The 21617-nt window shown below is 41.9% G+C and overlaps 2 protein-coding genes across 2 annotated transcripts in view; both read left to right on the top strand.

Moving 5' to 3' along the window:
• LOC309528770 (cytochrome P450 2K6-like) lies at nucleotides 1–17319 on the top strand. The gene is made up of 9 exons (XM_082216408.1): nucleotides 1–257; nucleotides 1671–1833; nucleotides 2683–2832; nucleotides 3184–3344; nucleotides 3876–4049; nucleotides 11993–12140; nucleotides 14245–14429; nucleotides 14800–14941; nucleotides 15554–17319. Exons 1-9 carry the CDS (start codon nucleotides 75–77, stop codon nucleotides 15739–15741), a joined length of 1494 nt encoding a protein of 497 aa, XP_082072534.1. The 5' UTR covers nucleotides 1–74; the 3' UTR covers nucleotides 15742–17319.
• A 142-nt stretch (nucleotides 17320–17461) lies between these two features.
• LOC309528716 (uncharacterized protein) overlaps nucleotides 17462–21617 on the top strand; it is a gene marked incomplete at its 3' end in the record, with an annotated part of 44634 nt that continues 40478 nt past the window's right edge. The window contains exon 1 of the mRNA XM_082216308.1: nucleotides 17462–18767. Within this exon, the coding sequence (XP_082072434.1) occupies nucleotides 18585–18767 (183 nt within the window). The 5' untranslated portion in view covers nucleotides 17462–18584. The remainder of the gene's footprint in view (nucleotides 18768–21617) is intronic.

Genomic DNA, 21617 nt, shown 5'->3' with positions numbered 1-21617 from the left:
GACATTACCCTTGACCAAACTGCACTGTAGCTTTCATTATAACCATTGCAAAACAAATTGCTTGCTGAAACGAAATGGATTGGACGGAGCCGATTCCAGCGTTGTTCCTCTTTATCCTTATGGTTTACTTTGTTTTGAAACTGGGCACTTTCTGGGACAAGAGCTCCCAAAATCTTCCACCAGGACCGAGGCCTTTACCTCTCATTGGGAATCTCCACATCATGGATCTCAAGAGGCCTCACAGAACCATGTTAAAGGTAAAGCTTTTGGTTCTTCCCATGGCAAGGCTGAAGGGTACTGGGGAAGCCCAGTCAGATGAGCGGGGTAATAATAATAATAATAATAATAATAATAATAATAATAATAATAATAAATATTAAAACTTGTTCTTTGAAAGCCTATAAATCTCATCTCCCCTTTGTGTGTTGCAGAACCTTCTCTTATCTTTCCCAATAAATAGTCATAGGACCAAGTTGCAATTTATAACTGGTAATTTGAACAAGATGTCTGGTGTCAAATCATGTTTGACTCTGCCTCCATTTTCAAGGATGCAAAAGTGCCAGTGCAAACCTTGCCTATTCCAACGTCCTCTTTCAGCCTGCGTACCAGATGGAGCTGGTAGATAGCTGCCCTGGACAGATTTAAAAGAGAAGTAGAGCAGGTTATCATCCACATACTGATGAACACCCAGCCCAAACCCCCTGAAGATCCCTCCCAGAGGCTTCATATAGATGTTAAAAAGCATGGGGGAGAGGACAGAACCCTTTGGTGAGAGCCCAGGGGTCTGTACACTTATCCCCAAACACCACTTTCTGGACACAGTCCAGGAGGAAGGAGCAAAACCACCGTCTAACAGTGCCCACAGCTCCCAGCCCTTCTAGACGGTCCAGAAGGATGTTATGGTCGATGGAATCAAAAGCTGCTTAGAGATCCAGCAGAACTAGGAAACAGCTTTCACCTTTGTCCCTAGCCTACCGGAGGTATTAATCAGCACGACCACGGCAGTTTCAGTCCCATGATGAGGCCAGAATCCCAATTGGAAGGGATCCAAATGGTCCACATCCTCCAGGCATGCTTGGAGCTGTTCAGCAACCACCTTGCCCAAGAATGGAAGATTTGAGACTGAGTGATAGTTGGCCATATTGGCTGGGTCGAAATATTTATTTTTTAATAAGCAGTTTTATAACCAGCACTTTCAGTTGGTTTGGGAAGGCTCTTTAACAGAGCGAAGCATTCACCACCCCAAAGAGCTTTTATGAGCCAGGATGGGCAAGGATGAAGGAGACAGGTGGTCAGTTTCTACCAACTTCTATAGTAGTTTGGATTTTGGATTTGATATCCCGCTTTATTTTAACTACCCTAAGGAGTTTCAAAGAGGCTCACAATCTCCTTTCCCCTCCTCCCCCACAACAAACACTCTGTGAGGTGAGTGAGGCTGAGAGACGTCAGAGAAGTGTGACTAGCCCAATAGTAGTGATTGGGGAAAAACTGATACTAGTCTAAAAGTCAAACTTTGCTACTAGATTCTGTGGAATGTATAAAAGAGCCTTGACTCTTAGGTAAATGTGCAAGCTAATGCAGTCTTGGTTCTGTCAGAGATGATTTACATTAATATATTCTTTGGGTATACCAGAACTCTCTTTCTCACTTTTCCTTCTGTTGAATTCCAGTTGTCAAAGCAGTATGGCCCTGTCTTCAGCATCCAAATGGGACCCCAGAAAACTGTGGTGTTGACAGGATATGAGACAGTAAAGGAGGCTCTGGTTAATCAGGCGGACGCATTTGCAGACAGGCCCATTGTTCCAATGTTTCAAGAGCTTACACAAGGCTTTGGTGAGGCACCTCCCTTTCTATTGGAACTGGTAATGCTTGCAAACACAAACAGGTCCTGCCAGGTGAACACAATCAATTCCCAAGAAATGGTTTGTAAGATGAGTGTTTGCAAAGCAAGTCCACAACATCCATTGTTTCCTGTGAGGGAAATCCTTGTGAATTTTTCAACCAACCTCAGTGCCTTTGACATTGACAGAGTATCTGGAGGCATTAGGCTGAGAATGTGTCACAAAAGTGTCACCTGTCAATTTCTGCAGATCAAGCTAAAATGTTAAAAAGAGTGGACCAGGCCAGCCTTTTTGGTCTTGACTTTCAGTGGCTCAGTGGGGCTCTGTTGAAGAAACAAAAATTGAGACCAGTTAAAGCAAACCTTTCCCATTCCCGCTTTCTTCCCAACAGTCATATTGTAGAGCTGGGGGAGGAGTATGTAATAGTTGTCACATTTGAATTGTGAATGATTGTCACATGGAAAAGTAATGCCACACACGAAGGGGAAACTGACTGACCGTTTTCTGGCCCAGCCTATACAAAGAGGAAAAATGAAGGAGGCATAATGTCTGCCCATGGAATACAAATAACAAGCTGAGTTCTGCTGGCATTCCTGACATGTACAAACCACCCTCTACTCTACCCTCCACTTTGTAATGGAAAATATTGTTCAATGTGTTCTCAGGTCTTGCTCTGATGGCACAGCTGCCAGCTACTTTGTCAAAGCTCAGAAGTCTGAGTCTGAATGGGAGAACAGCTGGGATCCATTCTCAGTTCCATGGAAGAAATGCAGAACACAATTTATTGATATTTTTGTGCAATTGTCATGCAGACATGAAACCTTTCTTCCTGTCTCTTCAGGTTTATCTCTTTCTAATGGTGAGAACTGGAAAGTGATGCGGCGGTTTGCTTTAAGCACATTGCGGGACTATGGAATGGGAAAGAGGACCATAGAGGATAGAATTGTTGAGGAATGCAGTGTCCTGATAAAGAAATTTGAATCTTACAAAGGTGGGTTGGTGTTTTCCTCTGGTGCATAGCTACACTACCATAGTTTAAAGGTGCCAAGACTATTGTGTTACATATTCCTAACTTCCAGAAGCACAAATCCCAGGGTTCCCTGCAATTGGTCTGTTCCTGTAATGTGCAGATTACATTCCAATAGCTCCAAGCCTTCTTTAGCATTTCTTATCCAAAATATGGCCACAACCAGCAGCACTTAGGATCAGTTTCTTTGATAAAGGAGGTCTACACATAGGTAAGCTGCCAGTGGGAACTTAAGAGCAGACTTAAAAACAATACACTTTCCATACTAGGAATTTCAACAGAATATTTTTGCTTAACTGTCATATTTATGTCTAGGAAACCCATTTGAGACCACCACAATTATGAATGCAGCTGTTGCCAATATTATAGTGGCCCTACTACTAGGCAAGCGATTTGATTATGAAGATCCCACATACATAAGACTTCTGAAGTTGGTCAATGAAAATGTCCGGCTCATTGGAAAATTTTCAGTCCTGGTAATCTATTCTTTTCCAATAAAACAAACAGTTGATTGTAATAACAGTGTACGCAAAGTGGGCAGGGAAACATGTTTACTGTATATTGTTCAGGTTTCACCACAAAACACAGAATATTGGTCTCTTGAGAAACTTGGTGGTGATTCAAAATATTTAGAAAACTCACATGGCACAGTCATCCCATAACTGTAACAAAGTCTCTTTTGCGCACACCCTTTCTTGTCTCACTGCCATCGGGACTCCAAAGACAAGGAAGAACAAGTGATAGTTGGTTCCATGATGGCTCAGAAGGGGCCTCCAAGGGCAGATCTCCCTCTCTGAAGGTGAACCTCCAGAGGAGACCCTTCATAGCCTATTATCCCGGGGTTGCACATAAATTACACTTTCCTGAGGTAGCCCTAACCCCATTCCAAATCCCACTCTAGAGTTTTGTATTGTATTTAGGCAACCATGCTTTGAGAGACGCAGTTGAGAGAACTATACTGAGCTTTCCTAATGTCTCTTTCTTTTTTCACATTTTTATCCTTTCAGCTGTATAACATATTTCCTGCTCTTGGTTTTCTTCTGGGGGCTCGTAAGACTATCATTCAAAACAGAGACGAGCTGTTTGCCTTCATAAATGCCACCTTCATAAAACACCTCAGAGATCTGGATGAAAATGACCAGAGGAGCTTTATTGACTCATTTCTTATCCGACAGCAAGAGGTAACAGAGTCTTTTAAGTTGGCCCAGAATAAACGTTGACATTTTCAATTCATGTTTTAAGGGCATATTCGCAAGTGAATGCATAAGTTGTAGTCAGGAAGTCTCACTTCAGAAGGGACCAACCTGGCATACTTCCTACCATTTCCCAATAGTCAGCCATTGTTTTTTTTTTTTAATAATATTTTATTGTTTTTTTCCAGATAGAGATTATTCAACAAGTTATACAGAAAACTTATGCATTTACAGAAAGAAGGAAAAAAAAGAAAAAAAAGAAAAGAAATTGGTTATTTCCAAGCTTGTTCCAGTCCATTATCGAACTTCCCCACGTCTCCCCTGCATTGCATTCTTAACAAATAAAATTTCAACAAATTATGTCCTTGTTTCATACGTTTCTTTCTTTTACCTTAAAGCTTACTTTTTAGTTTAAATTACTTATTGTCATATTACTTTGATCAGCCAATATACTTATCTTTCCACCCTTTAAACATTTATTCCTTTCATTAATTCATTATTTATTTTCATTGTCCTTCACTCTCATTGCTGGAGCTGTTTTTTCCCAGTCGTGCGAAATCTTATAATTCATATAATTTGTAAAACTTTTGCAAATAGTCCTTAAATTTTTTCCACTCCTCCTCCGTTACTTCTTCTCCCAAGTCTCGGATCCTGGCAGTCATCTCAGCCAATTCCATGTAGTCCATCAGCTGTGTTTGCCATTCTTCCAGTGTGGGCAAGTCTTGAGTCTTCCAGTGTTTTGCTATAAGAATCCTTGCTGCTGTAGTTGCGTACATAAAAAACGTTCTATCCTTCTTTGACACCTTTTGGCCGACGATGCCCAAGAGGAAGGCCTCTGGTTTCTTAGGAAAGGTGTACTTAAACACCTTTTTTAGCTCATTATAGATCATTTCCCAGAAGGCCTTCACCCTAGGGCATGTCCACCACAGGTGAAAGAATGTCCCTTCGGCCTCTTTACACTTCCAACATCTATTGTCAGACAAATGGTATATCTTTGCTAGTTTGACTGGGGTCATGTACCACCTGTATATCATTTTCATAATGTTTTCTTTCAGGGCATTGCATGCCGTAAATTTCATACCGGTGGTCCATAACCTTTCCCAGTCTTCAAACATGATGTTGTACCCAATATCTTGAGCCCACTTTATCATGGCCGATTTAACTGTCTCTTCCTGAGTATTCCATTTGAGCAGCAAGTTATACATTCTAGACAATAACTTAGTCCTAGGTTCTAACAATTCTGTCTCTAGTTTCGATTTTTCCACCTGAAAACCTGTATTTTTTTTATCCGTCTTAAATACCTCTTGAATTTGGGCATAATGAAACCAATCTTGCACCTTGTCTTTTAATTTTTCAAAACTCTGTAATCTCCAGTTGTCTCCAATTTTTTCTATTATTTCGCCATATGTCGGCCATCCGGCCTCCATATTGAATCTTTTCCGCGCCTTGGCCTCCACTGGTGAAAGCCACCTCGGGGTCTTACTTTCTAGCAAGTCCTTATATTTTATCCAGACTATAAAGATTGCTTTTCTGACAATATGGTTTTTGAACATTTTATGTGTTTTTACCTTGTCATACCACAAATAGGCGTGCCATCCTAAAGAATTATTAAACCCTTCCAGATCTAGGACATCAGTGTTCTTGAGTAAAAGCCAATCTTTCATCCAGCAGAAGGCTGCAGCTTCATAATATAACCTTAAGTCTGGCAGGGCAAACCCCCCTCTTTCTTTTGCGTCAGTTAATATTTTAAATTTTATTCGGGGCTTTTTGCCCTGCCAAACAAACTTCGAGATATCCTTCTGCCACTTCCCAAAACATTCCACTCTGTCCACGATCTGTAAGGTTTGAAACAAAAATAACATCTTTGGCAACACATTCATTTTTATCGCTGCTATTCGGCCCAACAAGGAAAGTTTCAATCTTGTCCAGATTTCTAGATCTTTTTTCACCTCTGTCCAACATTTTTCGTAATTATCTTTAAACAAATTCAAGTTTTTTGAAGACAAGTTAATCCCCAGGTATTTCACCTTTTTTACCACATTTAATTCTGTTTCCCTCTGAAACCCATCTATTTCCAAAGATGTCAAGTTTTTGCTCAATACCTTGGTTTTTTGTTTGTTCAACTTAAATCCTGCCACCCGACCAAACTCCTGAATCAATTCTAGAACTCTTTTTGTACTAGATTCTGGCTCCTGTAATGTCAAAACCAAATCATCTGCAAAAGCTTTCAGTTTATATTGTTTCTCTCCGACCTGTATACCTTGTACCTGCCGGTCCTTCCTAATCATATTCAGGAGCACCTCCAGGACCGAAATAAATAATAAGGGGGAGAGAGGACACCCTTGACGTGTTCCTTTTTCAATTTGAAACTCTTCTGTCACCACATTGTTCACTATCAGCTTAGCTTTCTGTTCTGAATATATTGCCTCTAAACCATTTTCGAATCCCCGTCCCACTCCCATCCCTTCCAAATTTTTCTTCATAAACCTCCAGGAAATATTATCAAAGGCCTTCTCCGCATCAATAAAAATTAACACTGCTTTAGTGTTAATGTTAGTTTGCAAAAGTTCCAAGACGTCAATAATGTTCCTGGTATTATCGTACAAATGTCTACCTGGGAGAAAGCCTGCCTGGTCCTTATGAATTACTTCATTCAGAACCTTTTTAAATCTATTTGCCAAAATGTCTGCAAATATTTTGTAATCCACATTAAGGAGTGAGATGGGACGATAATTCTTTAGTTGAGTCTTTTCAGATTCCACTTTAGGAATCAATGTAATGAAAGCTTCTTTCCACGTTTCTGGTGCTCTCCCTCCATCCATAATCTGGTTGCAAACCTCCATTAAAGGTTGTATCAAATAGTCTTTTAGTATCTTATAATACTTGGAGGTAAGTCCGTCAGAGCCTGGAGATTTGCCCAATTGCATATTCTGAATGGCAACCTCAATTTCCTGTTGTGTTATTCTATAATTCAAGATTGATCTCTTTTCCTGAGAAAGTTCTGTTAGGCCATTGGTTTTCAAAAATTGGTCCATCTCGAACACTTCCTCGGGTCCTTGCATGTACAGTTTTTTAAAATATTTCTGGAAGCACTTTCTAATTTCACCTGGTTTCTGGATATTTTTCCCTTCAACCTCTAGATTGGTGACATAGTTCAATTTTTGTCTTTTCTTCAACTGCCATGCTAGCAGTTTCCCACATTTATTCGCCGATTCAAAGGATCTTTGTTTCATTTGTTTAATTTTCCATTCCACTTCTTGGTTTATCAATTTCATATATTGTGCTTGATGGAATTTAATTTCTCTCAGAATCTCTTTTGATTTCAGGTTAGATCTCAATTTTTTCTCGCCATCTCTTATCTTCTCTAATATCTTATCCTTTTTTCCATTCCAGAGCTTTTTCTTGATTGTGTTCTGTTGTATCAGAAACCCTCTCATTACAGCTTTGCTTGCATCCCAGATTGTTCTCTTTTCCACTGAGGTGTTCAAATTTATTTCAAAATAGTCTTTTAAAGCTTTTTGGGCCTTCTTTACAATCTCTTGATCTCTTAACAGGTTGTCATTCATTTTCCATCTGAAGGAACCGGCTGGAGTAAGTCTTAATTCCAATTTCAGAGCGTTATGGTCGGAGCAGGTTTTTGGGCAGATTTCCACTTTTACAGTCTTAGGTGCCAGCCCTCTAGTTACCCAGATCTGGTCGATTCTTGTCCAAGATAGGTGGGCCTCAGAGAAGAACGTTCCCTCTTTACCAAGGGGGTTCCTTGTCCTCCAAGTATCAATCAAATCCATATTGTCAGTCAGTTCAAAAAAGGTTTTAGGTAGTCTGCCGTCTTTAGTCAAATTTTGATTCTGCGACTTGTCCATTAAAGTAGAGACCACTCCATTCATATCTCCCATCATAATGATGTTACTATAATCCAAATAGTCCAGCAGTGTCTCATGCAGTTTCTTATAAAATTCCGATTTCCCCTCATTTGGTGCATAAATTCCTAATATCAAAACTTTTTCACCCTGAGTTTGTATTTCAATTGCCAAAATTCGTCCATATTCATCTTTAAACAAAAATTTTGGTGACAAATTCTCCTTTGCATAGATCACTACGCCTCTTTTCTTAACTCTGTCCGATGAAATAAATTCTTGGCCCAATCTTTTATTTATTAATACTTTCCTTTGGAGTCTTGTCACATGTGTTTCCTGAAGACAAATTATATCCAGATGTTCTTTTTTCAAGATATGAAAGATCTTTCTTCTTTTCTCCGGGGAATTTGCGCCATTAATATTCCAACTGTACAACTGCAGAGACATCCTGGATCGATCTGTTGTTGCTCTTTATGGGGTGTCCTCCTTTTCTTTCGAGCCCGAGGGCAACAATGATGAATCTACTCCAAGCGATGGTGGTGGCCAAGGGATCGTTGTCCCCTTCTGTAGGTCCTCTCCGTGGTCGTGCAGGAACTTCTGGGAATCTTCTTGCGTTTTGATTTTAGTTTTCTTTCCCTTATATGTAAATGATAACCCTTGGGGAAACTCCCACCTATAAGGTATCCCGTTGCCTCTCAGTAATCTTGCTAGGTCCGTGTATACAGCTCTGAGGTCCAAAAGTTGTTTTGGGATATCCTTGTAAATTTCCACTTTCCTGTCTTGGAACTCAAGTGGTTTCTTAAAATGAAGGTCTAATATCTTGTCTCTCTCCTGTTTTGATCTCAAAATAATCAAGCAATCCCTGGGTCTGTCCTTCCTTGTTGCTCTTCCCAATCTAAATGCAGTTGATATTTTAAAGTCCTGATCAACTTTTATGTCCCAGAATTTAGAAAACTCCTCTGTCAAATAACCGGTCAAATCTTCTTTCTCTGATTCTGGGATAGAGCGGATTCTCAAATTATTTTCCCGGTTTCTCAATTCGATCAAAGACAGGTACGCCTGCTGGTCACTGATATGTTTATGTAGTGGCCTTACTTCTCCCTTTATTTCCTGAATTTCTTTATTTGCTTGTTCAGCTTTCAAATTTGCGGCCTCAGCCAGTTTCCGATTTTCTGATACAGTGTCTTTAAGATCTCCAATTGCTTGTGAATGTTGTGTCACTTGTTCAGTAAGTTTGGTGATGGAGGATGTGGCTAAGTCAATTTTAGCCGTCTGTTCGTCCACTTTCTTATTTAGAATTGCAAATTGGTCCATCATCTGTTTCAATAAAGTGGACTCAGCTCCTCCTGCAGCCATACCCTCTGATGCAGTCTGAGCAGCTACGTCTAATACAGCAGGGACGGATGATCTGCGTGCTTGGGTTGTCAAGGTTGTTTGCAAAAGTTGTCCTTTCCCTGCTTTCGCTTTTGTTGCAGCCCTTGTTTTCGGCGGACCACTCATTCCACACCTGTCTCTGGCTCAAGGTCAGATTGTCAATCTTCCCATAGGAAAGGCAGTCCCACAGTTGCCAATAAAAACCACAGAGAGACAAAATAAAGTTTGTTCCCAGGCAATTGTAAATCCAAAACTCCACTAGAGGGAGTATTATTGTAGTTCAGTAAGGGAAAGAAGAAGCTTGTCCGCCATTTAAAGTCCCTGCAGTTCCACAAAGTTTAAACAAATCTTTTTTTGAGAAAGGGAAAGGGAGAAATAAGTCTTTACCCACTTCTCTAGAGATTACAGAGTATCCACAAATCGTCACAAAATCCACAAGGTGCCTGCTACAGTTTTTTAAAAATTATCCTCCAGAGCGCCCAAAGTATCAAGTTCCACTTTAGATACAGTTTCCGCAGCCATAGATTCCCTTCGCTCTGCCAGCCCGATACTAGGTGCCTCAAAATTTATAATCCACTAAGGAGGAGAGAGTTCCCAGTTTATTCAATACCATGGAAATTAAAAGATGAAAGACTTGCCTTTTGGTTAACAGTTCCGTTTACGCACGATGGTTTCAGTTTTAAATCCCTTTAAAGCGCTTCCCGCTGTCAGTTCTTTGTCTTTGATCTTTAAGCAATGCGGAGAGACGGACTTCCTTTTTTTCGTCTCTCGCTTTCAGCCGAATTCAAAAATTTGTAATCCAAAGAAAGAGTAATCCTTACTCACGAGTAGATGATTTGGAGTCCAATTCAAAGGAAGAAAGGTCGGCGCTCATCGGCAGCAGCCGCGCGGCTTCACTCCAGCAGAAAGAGCGATGAACCCACAGCACCGCTTCCCCTCCGCGCTTCCGGAACCCCTTACGGGGTCCCTTCTTCGTTTTGGGGGTCGCTTCAGGTGCCCGCCGGGTCCCACGGCCACGAGCTCACTCTGCTCGTGGTTTATCTTCGTGGATCGTCGCTGTGCCGTAGCGCGCGATCCTTTTCTGCGGAGCCCCTCTTCAGCAGCTGAAGAGGACCGCCATTGCCGTTTCGCGCCGCCTCCGGAAGCCCAATAGTCAGCCATTGTTAATGTGTTACAGAAGTTGCCTCTGCAGGGTCAAAGGTTGCATGCTCACCAGCATTTCTGGAAAAAAATCCCTGATCAAGAAAACATGACAATTGGGGTGCATGAATTTCCAGGGGTGGAATCATGGCAGACAAACCATTGGCTGCTGATGCTTCTGCAAAGAGAGATAATTATGCAGTGATGAGAGGTAATGGTTGCCAGACTTCCTTTTGATACAAGGGGGATGAGAAAATGCCTCGTGTGCTCAGAAGAAGGTGTTCTTCACACCTGAGGAGATAGGAAACTTTGTGGGTGGAGAGGCATCTCGGCACAAGGAAAAAACTTTGGCCCATGCACTGCAATTGTTGTTGTTGTTGTTGGTTAGTCATTTAGTCATGTCCAACTCTCTGTGACCGCATGGACCAGAGCACGCCAGGCACTCCTGTCTTCCACTGCCTCCCGCAGTTTGGTCAAACTCATGTTCGTAGCTTCGAGAACACTGTCCAACCATCTCATCCTCTGCCGTCCCCTTCTCCTTGTGCCCTCAATCCTTCCCAACATCAGGGCCTTTTCCATGGAGTCTTCTCATGATGCAGCCAAAGTATTGGAACCTCAACTTCACTATCTGTCCTTCTAGTGAGCACTCAGGGCTGATTTCCTTAAGAATGAATAGGTTTGATCTTCTTGAACTCCATGGGACTCTCAAGAGTCTCCTCCATCACCATAATTCAAAAGCATCAATTCTTCGGCCATCAGCCTTCTTCATGGTCCAGCTCTCACTTCCATACATCACCAATGCTGATAGCTTTAACTATACAGTGGTACCTTGGGTTACAGACGCTTCAGGTTTCAGACGCTCAGGTTACAGACTCTGCTAACCCAGAAATAGTACCTCGGGTTAAGAACTATTGGTGTTACTCTTCCTGTTGGAAAGTGTGGCAGAATTGAGTTGCAATCTCCAAAATATGGAGTCTATCACAATTTAATGAAACATTTCCAGATGAATATGTGGTATTTCAGTGTTATTTTTCCATTTTAGACTATGAGTAAATACATTAAAGATGTTCAACTGAGAACCATATATGTCAGCAGAAAACAACACTTTATGTTAACTTTGATTTCAGATCTCCACAAGTGTTCGCCAGAAATGCTGCCTTCCATGTATGCAGTCATATAATTCTCTTGCAGGTCAAGCACTGGCTGAGCAGTTAAGCACCACGATTTGCATCAGAGAAGAAGGAGCTGGATTGCCAAGCCTCCCCAACCTCCTCTCTTAGCTGGTAGATGGAGAACAACAGCTGTGTCTATGGAGAAACTAGATGTTTTGGAGTGTTGATGATGAGTCCCTCCATCTTAGGCTCGGGTTGTATACATGTGCAAATAAACCCTATATTATCATGATGGTATAGTCTGGAAGACCTGGAATCTCTCACTACTTAGCGATTGTGTTGATGTGCAATGATGGGTCCTGTCAGGTTTTCATCTTTATCTTTGCACTTGGAATTTTCTCACTCCATTCGTTTTAACCAGTTCATACTCTTTGCAATCCAGGAGGAGGAGAAGAACAAGAACAAGACGAATGCATATTTCCACAACGAAAACTTAAAAACTGTTGTGGCCGACTTATTTGGTGCTGGCACGGAGACAACTTCTACCACACTGCGCTGGGGACTGTTACTAATGATGAAATATCCTGAAATTCAGAGTGAGTGCTTTTCATTGGCTTGGCACCCATGATGTTGGAAATCAAGCCTTTATTAGGAGAAACTGGCAACTCTCCAGGCACCCAGCTTGATCCAGAGAAGAAAACAAACAGTTGTTATACATATAACACTCCCCTGTTGTTTCAGTTGCACCCTTGGAACTACCCACCAAAGGTTTCCCCAGTGTACCTCTCTGGTTGTCTGACTTCCAAGGAATGAGTGCATCTGCATTACCTTGGCTAGGGAATGTAGTGTTACGCTTAGCAACTCCCTGTTGTGTCTTTGTCTCTGACTTAGACACACCTTTAACCTGTCTTGAGTTGTCAACAATAGTAACACATGCTACAGCTGAGTTAGCAAACTCTTTGGAATACCTCTTGGGTGGTACACCCTTTGTAACTCTCTCGGACTTGCGTATGAGGTGCTGATCCTCTCTGCTCACTGGTTCAGTCTCAGGACTCTTTGAAGAACCAGTTCCAATAGTAAACAGTGGTTCATCATTCACCTGTGAAGGTCTATCCATTGTGTGAGATTTCCTCTCAATGACTGTGTCAACTGAGCTCTTTGAGCTATCACTGTTACTCTCAGTACCACTGTAATCAGTAAAATCATCATCATCATCTGAATTGTCCTCAGTGGGAAATGTGTGAACAATTACTCTCTCCTGTTCAGGAGCGCGCTCTAGAAATTTTATGAGAATCACCTGACCAGATTCAGACAAAATTACTCTGTAGAGACCCTTTTCATAACCCACAAAAGTGCCTCTAGCATTATTTACTCCACCTGGAGCTTCAGTCTTCACATGAGACCCAAAAACCTTAACATGGGCAACACGGGGGCATTCTGCCTAGGGCCCTCACCCCCTTCTTTCAAATTAGGGGGTGATTTATGGGCACAGCAGGCAAGGGCAGCCTTCCCCATTTCCTTGGGGCAACAAGGGAGGCTGCCTACTCCCATAACAGCCTCTTAATTACCCCGTGTGGGTCGGAGAGATGGTATTGTCAGCCATCTTCCAATGCGCCCCCTAGTGGCCCCCATTTAGTCTCCATCTCATCGGGAAACTTGACCCTGTTCTTAATTCCACTGTTATAGAGTTGTAGTCTCGTGATGTTCTTGATTTCTGCCCTCTTTACCTTAGTATAAAAATCTTTAGAAGTCAATACAGGTTTTTTCCAGCTTGCAGAATAATTCGCAGTCGAATAAAATGTACTGTGGGTGTTTTTCTCTCCAAATGTCAATTAAACTTAAATTGTCAGTCATCCTAAAAAAGGCATTCAGTAGCTTGCCTTCTTTTGTTTCATTTTTTCTTATACTTATACTCCTGTCCCAATCTAGGGAGGCTACACCATTCATATCACCCATCAAAATCACATTTTCATTCAAATGTTCAAATAATATTTCTTCTAGCCCCTAATGAAAATCTGGTGTATTTTCCCATTATCAATATTCTTCCTTGTTCATCTTTGAATAATTGTTTTGGGTCCAAATCTGGTTTTATACACATTACAACTCCTCTCTTTTTTGTTATATCAGAAGGTACAAAGTTCTTTCTCAACCTTTTATTTAAGTTTTATTTATCCAAGTTTAACTTCTTTACAACATGTTCAATTTTATCCCCTTTAGTCTTATTATTTAGCCTATTTACATTCCAAGTTAGAATTTTAGAATTTTTTTAGAATAGTTAGAATTTTGAAGCCATCTTGTTCCATATTTATTTCTCTTTCACCTCCACCTCTGTTGAATCTTTCTCTTCCTGTCCAGCTTTCTGTCCAAATACTCTTTCTCCAACTAACTTTTCCCCATATTTTCTCCAAAATTTGTCTTGCCTTTATATGTAAAAGATACCACCTCAAGATATTCCCAGCAGTGATATTTCAATAATCATCCTGGATGAATTTCTCTCCATCAGTATATCAGGTTATTGGCTAAAATGTTTGTTTGTCCCGTTTTAAAATACCTTGGCCTAGAGATTAAATTTGCAAGCCTAGGGAATTGGAGAACCAGTTTATGGCAGTTTTATGCTTCAAGTACTAATATCTTAAGAGATCAAGGTCAAGGAATTAATCCTGGCAGAAAAATTAATGCTTTTCTTTTAATTTCCCCCAGTAAAGGTCCAAGAAGAAATTGCAAAGGTTGTTGGATCTTCTCAGCCAAGGATTGAACACCGAACAAAAATGCCTTATACAGATGCTGTGGTCCATGAGATCCAGAGATTTGCTGATATTGTCCCAACCAACCTGCCACATGCCACGACTACAGATGTTACCCTCAATGGCTACTTCATTCCAAAGGTGATCCATTTCACTGAACTGCTGCCCACTAGTTACAATATATTTTAAGGCTTTCCTGGGAGTAAGCCCCTTGGACTTCAGTGTGTGTGACATCTGTGCAGACTTGTATAGGATTACACTGTAAGCATGCAATCTATCCTTCAAAAGGTGTCAGGCATCAGCTTCAACCCATTAAACAGATCTCAGTGGAAAGCAGCACAAGGTTGGAAAAGAAACCATTTCTGGTGGAAGATCCTGATTTATATGTTAAAGTTTTTCAAACTATAGACATTTCTCATATGAATTCAAATCTCATTTCTACAGCACTCAATATTTATTGGACTAGAGGCATATGCTTTATTTTAAAATAACTCTCACTTTGCTTTTGCAGGGGACTCATATCATACCGTTGCTGTCTTCTGTGCTACATGATGAATCTCAATGGGAGAAACCACATAAATTCTATCCTGAGCATTTTCTTAATTCTGATGGAAAATTCATAAAGAGAGATGCTTTCATGCCTTTCTCTGCGGGTAACTTTTTTTTTTTTTTTACTTTTGTGCGTATCTGCATAGTGTGTGCTTAGTCAATGGGATTTTTACATGCCTGGAATGTAGAATACTGTGCAAAGGTAAGGATCACATCAGTTGCTGTGGCCATTTCTGCCACCAGATCTGGCCACCATTGGGGTGTGGCCCCTGCAATGTTGCTCACCAGGGAATGTGGCCCTCAGGGTGAAAAAGATTCCCCTTCCCCCCACTTTTCAGCATTGCAGGATGGCTCATATTGGGCGTTCATAATTCTTTTAAGATGGATACCATTAGCTGTTATTTTATTACTGCAATTTAATCTGCTTTAAACTACAGTGGTACCTCAGTTTATGAACTTAATCCATTTCAGAAGTCCATTCTTAAACCGAAACCGTTCTTAAACCGAGGTGCACTTTCACTAATGAGGCCTCCTGCCGCTGGTGCCCTTCCACTGCTCAGATTCCGTTCTTAGGCTGAGGTAACATTTGCAAACCGGGGCACTACTTCCAAATCGTTCGTAAACAGGGTTGTTCTTAAACCGAGGTACCACTGTATTTGGGATGTTTTTAAGCAACTGATAAACCTGGTTTCTCTTCTGCCTGTGCTTCCTTACAGGTCGGAGAGCATGTGTAGGTGAGACTCTTGCCAAAATGGAGCTCTTCCTCTTCTTCACAACTCTGCTGCAGAGATTCACCTTCCAGCCACCCCCTGGAACATCTCAAGAAGACCTGGACTTTACTCCTGCTGTTGGGCTTGTAGCACCTCCCATGCCCTACCAACTCTGCGCTCTGCCACGTTTCTAAGACTCACAAGCTCCTGGATTGCTTTGTCAGGAGCTCGTCCTACACTCGAGTAGGACCCTGGTAGAGTCACATGCCTGACTGGCATATTCTTTCCCTCCTGGTCGTTCGTTCGGGAGCTTCAAAAGCTTTCTTCCGCCTGAACATTACAGTGACTGATGCCAACAGACATTGGCACACTTAGGGATCCACAGAGTCTTCACAGCTTGCGTAACAGACCTCAGCAACTCAGCATTTTGGCTAATCTACTTTATTTACACACGGAGCACTGCAACATGGCTCCCTCTCTCTCTAGCATCAGACAGCAAAGAGAAAGAGCAAAGGACAATAGTCCCACTTCACAGAACACAGTAACAAAAACATCCTATCTCCGTCACTTCCCTCTTTGTGGAGTCAAAACATACACTGTCATGTGAAAGACAACAATCCCATGACTGCAATCACGGAGCAGGAATTCTAACATGCTTATCCTACCTGATTTTGCAATGCAAGCCTTTTTTAAACACCCCTGTTCAACAAGGGTATTTGGGTTGAGTAGCCTACTGGTGGAATTGGTCCATGCTTTGTCACAAACCTGAAGTGTTCCCCTTTACCTGCCATACTGCCGAATCCCGTGAAACTAGCATTGGAGCATCTCTTACTTAAAACCTGGCCCTGAATTCTTATGACACTTGGGGCATAGAGATCAACCAACAAAGCTGGTTTCATGTATTGCCATTTAAACATATACCTTCAAAGATCTTGAAGCATCATATTCCCAGGTGGATGTGCAGTGAATTGTGACCAAGACGATAAAGGGTCTGGAAACCAAGCCTTATGAGGAATGGTTGAGGAAGTTGGGTATGTTAACGTCTGTGGCTCCAATGTATTCGGATTCTGAACTGTATTTGTTGATGTCAGGCAATGCCTTTGTTTCCTCCTGGTTCTTTAAAAACTCTGCAATAATAGATGCATCAACTGGCTTTGCTTCTGGCATCTCCATGCTGTCAATTAGTTCAGTGACTTTCTGCTTCCGGCTTAGAATAAAACAACCATCTTTTCTCTGTATTTGGACTCCTAAATAGTACAGTGGTACCTTGGTTTATGAACTTAATCCATTCCAGAAGTCCGTTCTTAAACCAAAGCATTCTTAAACCAAGGCGTGCTTTCCCATAGCAGCGGGGGTCTCAATTTACAAATGGAGCACACTCAACAGGAAGCGGAAAATGTCCTGCTTCCAAGGCAAAGCTCACAAACCAAAACACCTACTTCTGGGTTTGCAGTGTTCTTAATCCAAGTTGTTCATAAACTAAGCCGTTCTTAAACCAAGATACCACTATGATGAACTTTCTCTGAGAGTCTGGGTAGCTTAAGGCTTCCCTCATCAACAGAATTCTGACTGGTTATATCAAAAATAAAAATGGGGGAAATGTGTCAAATTCAAAATCAAAATTTACATCTCCAAAAGATGAAAAACTCAAAACCTTCTCTGCCTAGCTACTGCTCTGGGAGGGAAGAGGGAGCAAATTTTAAATTGGAGTCAATGTAAGTCACCATGTGATCACCAGGAAATAGAAAAAATGTCCGCTTTGAATCTCTCTTCTCTCTTAAGAAAACCCAGCCACATCCACTAGAAAACTTTGAATTTTGTCTCTCTCCCCCCCCCAAGGCCACCACCTCTTAGTCTTTCTTTCTTTGTTTGTTTCTGTATATATATAATTTTATTTCCCATTTAATAATATATGTTCACATCATTACAATCCACTTTACGTCCCTGGCTCTTTAGAGCCTATCAACTTCCTTCCCTCCCGCCTCATGGCTTTCAAAATTAACCTTTACACCATTGTATTTTGTACGTTTTCCAATTCTAATTACACTCATTACAAAATAATTCAAAATTTAAATATAGAAAGGTAGAAAATTTCTCATTACAAGCCTTCACACACCCCTGCTAGTGATGTTAATTGCTTACAATAATCTTTCAGATACAGTCGGACCTTGTTTTGTGACCGGGATCTGTTCCGGAGCCCCGGCTGCTAGCCAAAAAGGAAGCAGGGCAAAGCACCGCATCTGCGCTTCTGTGCATGCATGAAGTGCAATTTAGCGCTTCTGTGCCTGCACAAGCGGCAAACCCAGAAGTAACCCATTCCAGTACTTCCAGGTTTGCCGTGGATGTTCGCCGGAATGGACGCTAGACGAGGCAGATATTCACGGAGGTATTACTGTATTGTATAAATTTATTCCAGCCCTGTTGAAATGAGAGTATGCACTACTTAGTTAGTATCCTTCCTTGCTCACATTGCTGCATCTCATATGCTCTAATGTATACAAAGATATACCCTATTGCCATCATGTTAAACCAGTTTTAGGATGGAAATGAATAAAACTATGCTAAAAAGAAAAGTATGTGTGAGTGTTTCAATGGGAGAAAGTTCAGGAAATACTGGACACTTTCAAACTAAATGCAGTTGTCCCTAATTAAAGTTGAATAATTTCATCTGCAAATGATTTCACAATGCTGCTCTCTATTCTCAGGGTAACAAACAAACTAAGATTACAGGTAATCCTGAGTGATGAGTTCGCTGCCTTCAAGAGCATTTGAATCTGTTCTGGAAAGCATTAGTTTCTGCAAGTAAGCACCACTCACTTGAATAAACATTAAACTGAAAGGCAAATCATCCAGTGTACAGCTCTGAATAGTTGTGGAGAAGAAAGAAATCGGAGGGATGGTTTAATGATTCACTAGAGACATTACATACCATTATATATGGGCTGCTCATTGCAGTTGGTAGACACAGTTGTTGACTGAATTGCACTGTGGCTTTCATTATAACCACTACCCCAAAAAAATTGCTTCCTGAAACAAAATGGATTGGACAGAGCCGATTCTAGTGTTTTTCCTCTTTATCCTTATGGTTTCCTTTGTTTTGAAACTGGGCACTTTCTGGAACAAGAGCTCCCAAAAACTTCCACCAGGACCGAGGCCTTTACCTCTCATTGGGAATCTCCACAGCATGGATCTGAAGATGCCTTATAGAACCATGTTAAAGGTAAAGATTTCGGTTCTTCCCATGGCAAGGCTAAAGGGTACTGGGGCAGCCCAGTCAGAAGAGTGGGGTATTATTATTATTATTATTATTATTACTACTACTACTACTACTACTACAACAACATTGCATTTTGTTCTTTTAGAGCCTATAAATCTCATCTCCCCTTTAGAACCTCCTCTTATCTTTCCCAATAAATAGTCATAGGACCTAGTTGCAATTTATAACTTGTAATTTGAACAAGATGTCTGGGGGTGTCTGGTGTCAAATCACGTTTGACTCTGCCTCCATTTTCAAGGATGCAAAAGTGCCGGTGCAAACCTTACCAGCAGCCAGACCTGTGAAGGAGGGCCCTTGCTTGCCCAATCCCAAAGCTCAGGGCATAAGCCATGCAAGAAGAGGTGCCCCCCCTACAAAAGGGGGGGTGTCAAGTATTTGATCGATGTCTTGGCTAAGTCCGTCCCTGTCTTGTTACACTCTTGCATGCACCACCTGTTTGTAACATGGAAACCCATTTTGGGATGCTTGTACTTATTTTACCAAAAAAACGTTCAAGTCCAAGGAGAGAACTGCAAATGAAACAAAGAAAAAGAAAAATAAGCTTTGCAGAAAGATATTTATTTTAGATATGGCCTCCTTCTAAAGAGAGGTTGGGGAAGGATACCACAGACCAGACCCACCTGTGAACTTTTAGCATTTTCTAATATGCTGCTGAGGTGATGCAAAGGATCGGTATATGTCTGCAGGTTTCTTTTCTGGCTCTGCCTTACTGTTTACAGCACCCTGGCATGCAGCCATTCATTCACAGTGAGTGTTTTTGTTTGCCTTAAGTCTGCAGATTATACATAATTACTGCCTTCTTATTTGGTATGTTGCTTGCCTTAATGTTTCCGTACACATGAAGCTCAAGAGAGGCTTGGAACTTCACTGGGGGAGATGGTTTATTGATGATGATGATGATTCAATTTATTTCCTGCCCTTTCTCTGAAGGCTACTTCATGGGCCAATTGATGGAGGTGAAAAACATGTGAATTTCGTGTTGATTGAGAAAGGGGATGCCAAGGTGTGAAAAATCATTAGTGTGTGCAGGTGCACTTATTTCTGAAGTGTTGCCCCCCCCCAGGCAACCCATATGGCTTTGGCAATCTTCACCATGCCTACTCAGAAGTAAATCCCTCTGAAACCAGTAAGGCTTACTCCCAGGTTAGTCAAGTGAGAATTTCAACCATAATCTGCTTCCTGTTGTGGAATGCATCGCTCTTTGTTCTTTTCACATGGAAAGAAGCTACTTGTCTTATTACCTGTAGATTTTACCAGTGCTCCTTTATTAAGCTTCTAGTCTCTTTGTCAAAGGGTACAGAACGGTCTCAATTTCACGTCCCAGTTTTTACCACATTAAACCTCAGGGCTGGCCAGCCACATTTTGTCACTCGAAGCAAAACAGAAAATGAGCCCCAACACCTTCTCCTCCACCTTCTGACGCAACTCGAGGTGGCCTGGTTAAGCCCTGGTGCACTCAAGGCAGCGGGGGGAGCAAAAGAGCAGCTGCAGCCCCAACTCCCAAGTGGCCGTGAGCAGCATGCCCCTTGGGGGCCTTCAAGCTACAGAGACACAAAGGGGGAGAGTCGTGGTGGGTGGTTGAGTCTCCTTGGATCTGCTGCACCCCTCCTCTGCTATGTGGCGAGGCCCCGGGGTCCCCAGTTCCCCTTAGATAATAAACACATGGACACAAATATTTTTAGTTAATGGGATAAATAAGGCCAGAACTTTATTGGTTACAGATGTGAGTGGTTTGGCTTAGGCATTGAGTGAAACCAGACTATATCCTGATTCCTGCATGTCCGCAGGAAGTCTCTTAAGGGTCAACCACCAGTAGGGAGAGCCCTATGATATACATCAATTAAAAGGTCCCCCAGGGTCCCTGATGGGGTTGTGGCATGGCCCTAGCCCACGCCCAGGCTTCGGACAGGATCCACACTCCTGGATCCCTTTAAGGGGATACGTTTAACAAGGAGGAGCAGGCGGAGGCAACAACCTTCCCTCGGAAGAAGAATGGAGAAAATTTAAAAGCTATCTTAAGGACTATTATAAACTTGATGAATGTTAGAATGTTGTGGTTTTCAGGAATAAAGGGATACAGTGATATAAGGTCAGAATAAAGAAAAGACTAAGATGACAGAGGGTGGAAAGGAACAATTGGGAGTTGCTATAAAATTTTGGACATTGGGATGCAGAAAGGGGGGGTATGGGGGAGTCCCGGAAAAGAGGTTTAGGAAAAAAAATGTTATGAAATTATACGTGTTTGTATGTCTTTTTAAGTGTTTGTTTGTCTTTTAAAAATTTTGTAAAACCAATAAAAATTTTATAAAAAAAAAAAACAAAAACAACCTTCCCTCCCATAAACAAGGCTTACGCAATGCCTAACCTTACAAAGTTGTGATGATTGCTACAAGGTAAGTGAAAACCAAATGGCTGGTGCCAATTTGCCAAGTTGAAAAATGCCTACCTGGCCCCAACAATAAGGCAACCAACATTAGTCTATAGCAAGGCCAAAGTCAAGCAACGCATAAAAGACGGCGGGTGGGCTGGGTGATCCGACGAGGAAGCAAAAAGGAGGCCGCCCCCTCAGCTGCACTGCAGTGGCCATGCCCCCTGGCTAACCAGACTGGTCCACCGGGGCGTGTGACGCGGCTGGGAGTCCCGATGATGCGGGCAGCATCCCTCTGCCCACTGCTGGGTCACAGGGTGGTCCTGGATGCCCTCCCGAAACTCTACCCCCCAGGGAAGGGGAGTGGTCTTCCCAGCCTGCTACCTGCTGCCTGAGGCTAATGGGCAGGCAGGCCTCAATAAACC

This window comes from Podarcis vaucheri, assembly GCF_965113315.1.
Source record: "Podarcis vaucheri genome assembly, chromosome: 3".
Lineage (NCBI taxonomy): Eukaryota > Metazoa > Chordata > Lepidosauria > Squamata > Lacertidae > Podarcis > Podarcis vaucheri.
Note: the sequence above shows the minus strand (reverse complement) of the source record. Positions and strands in the feature narration are given on the sequence as shown.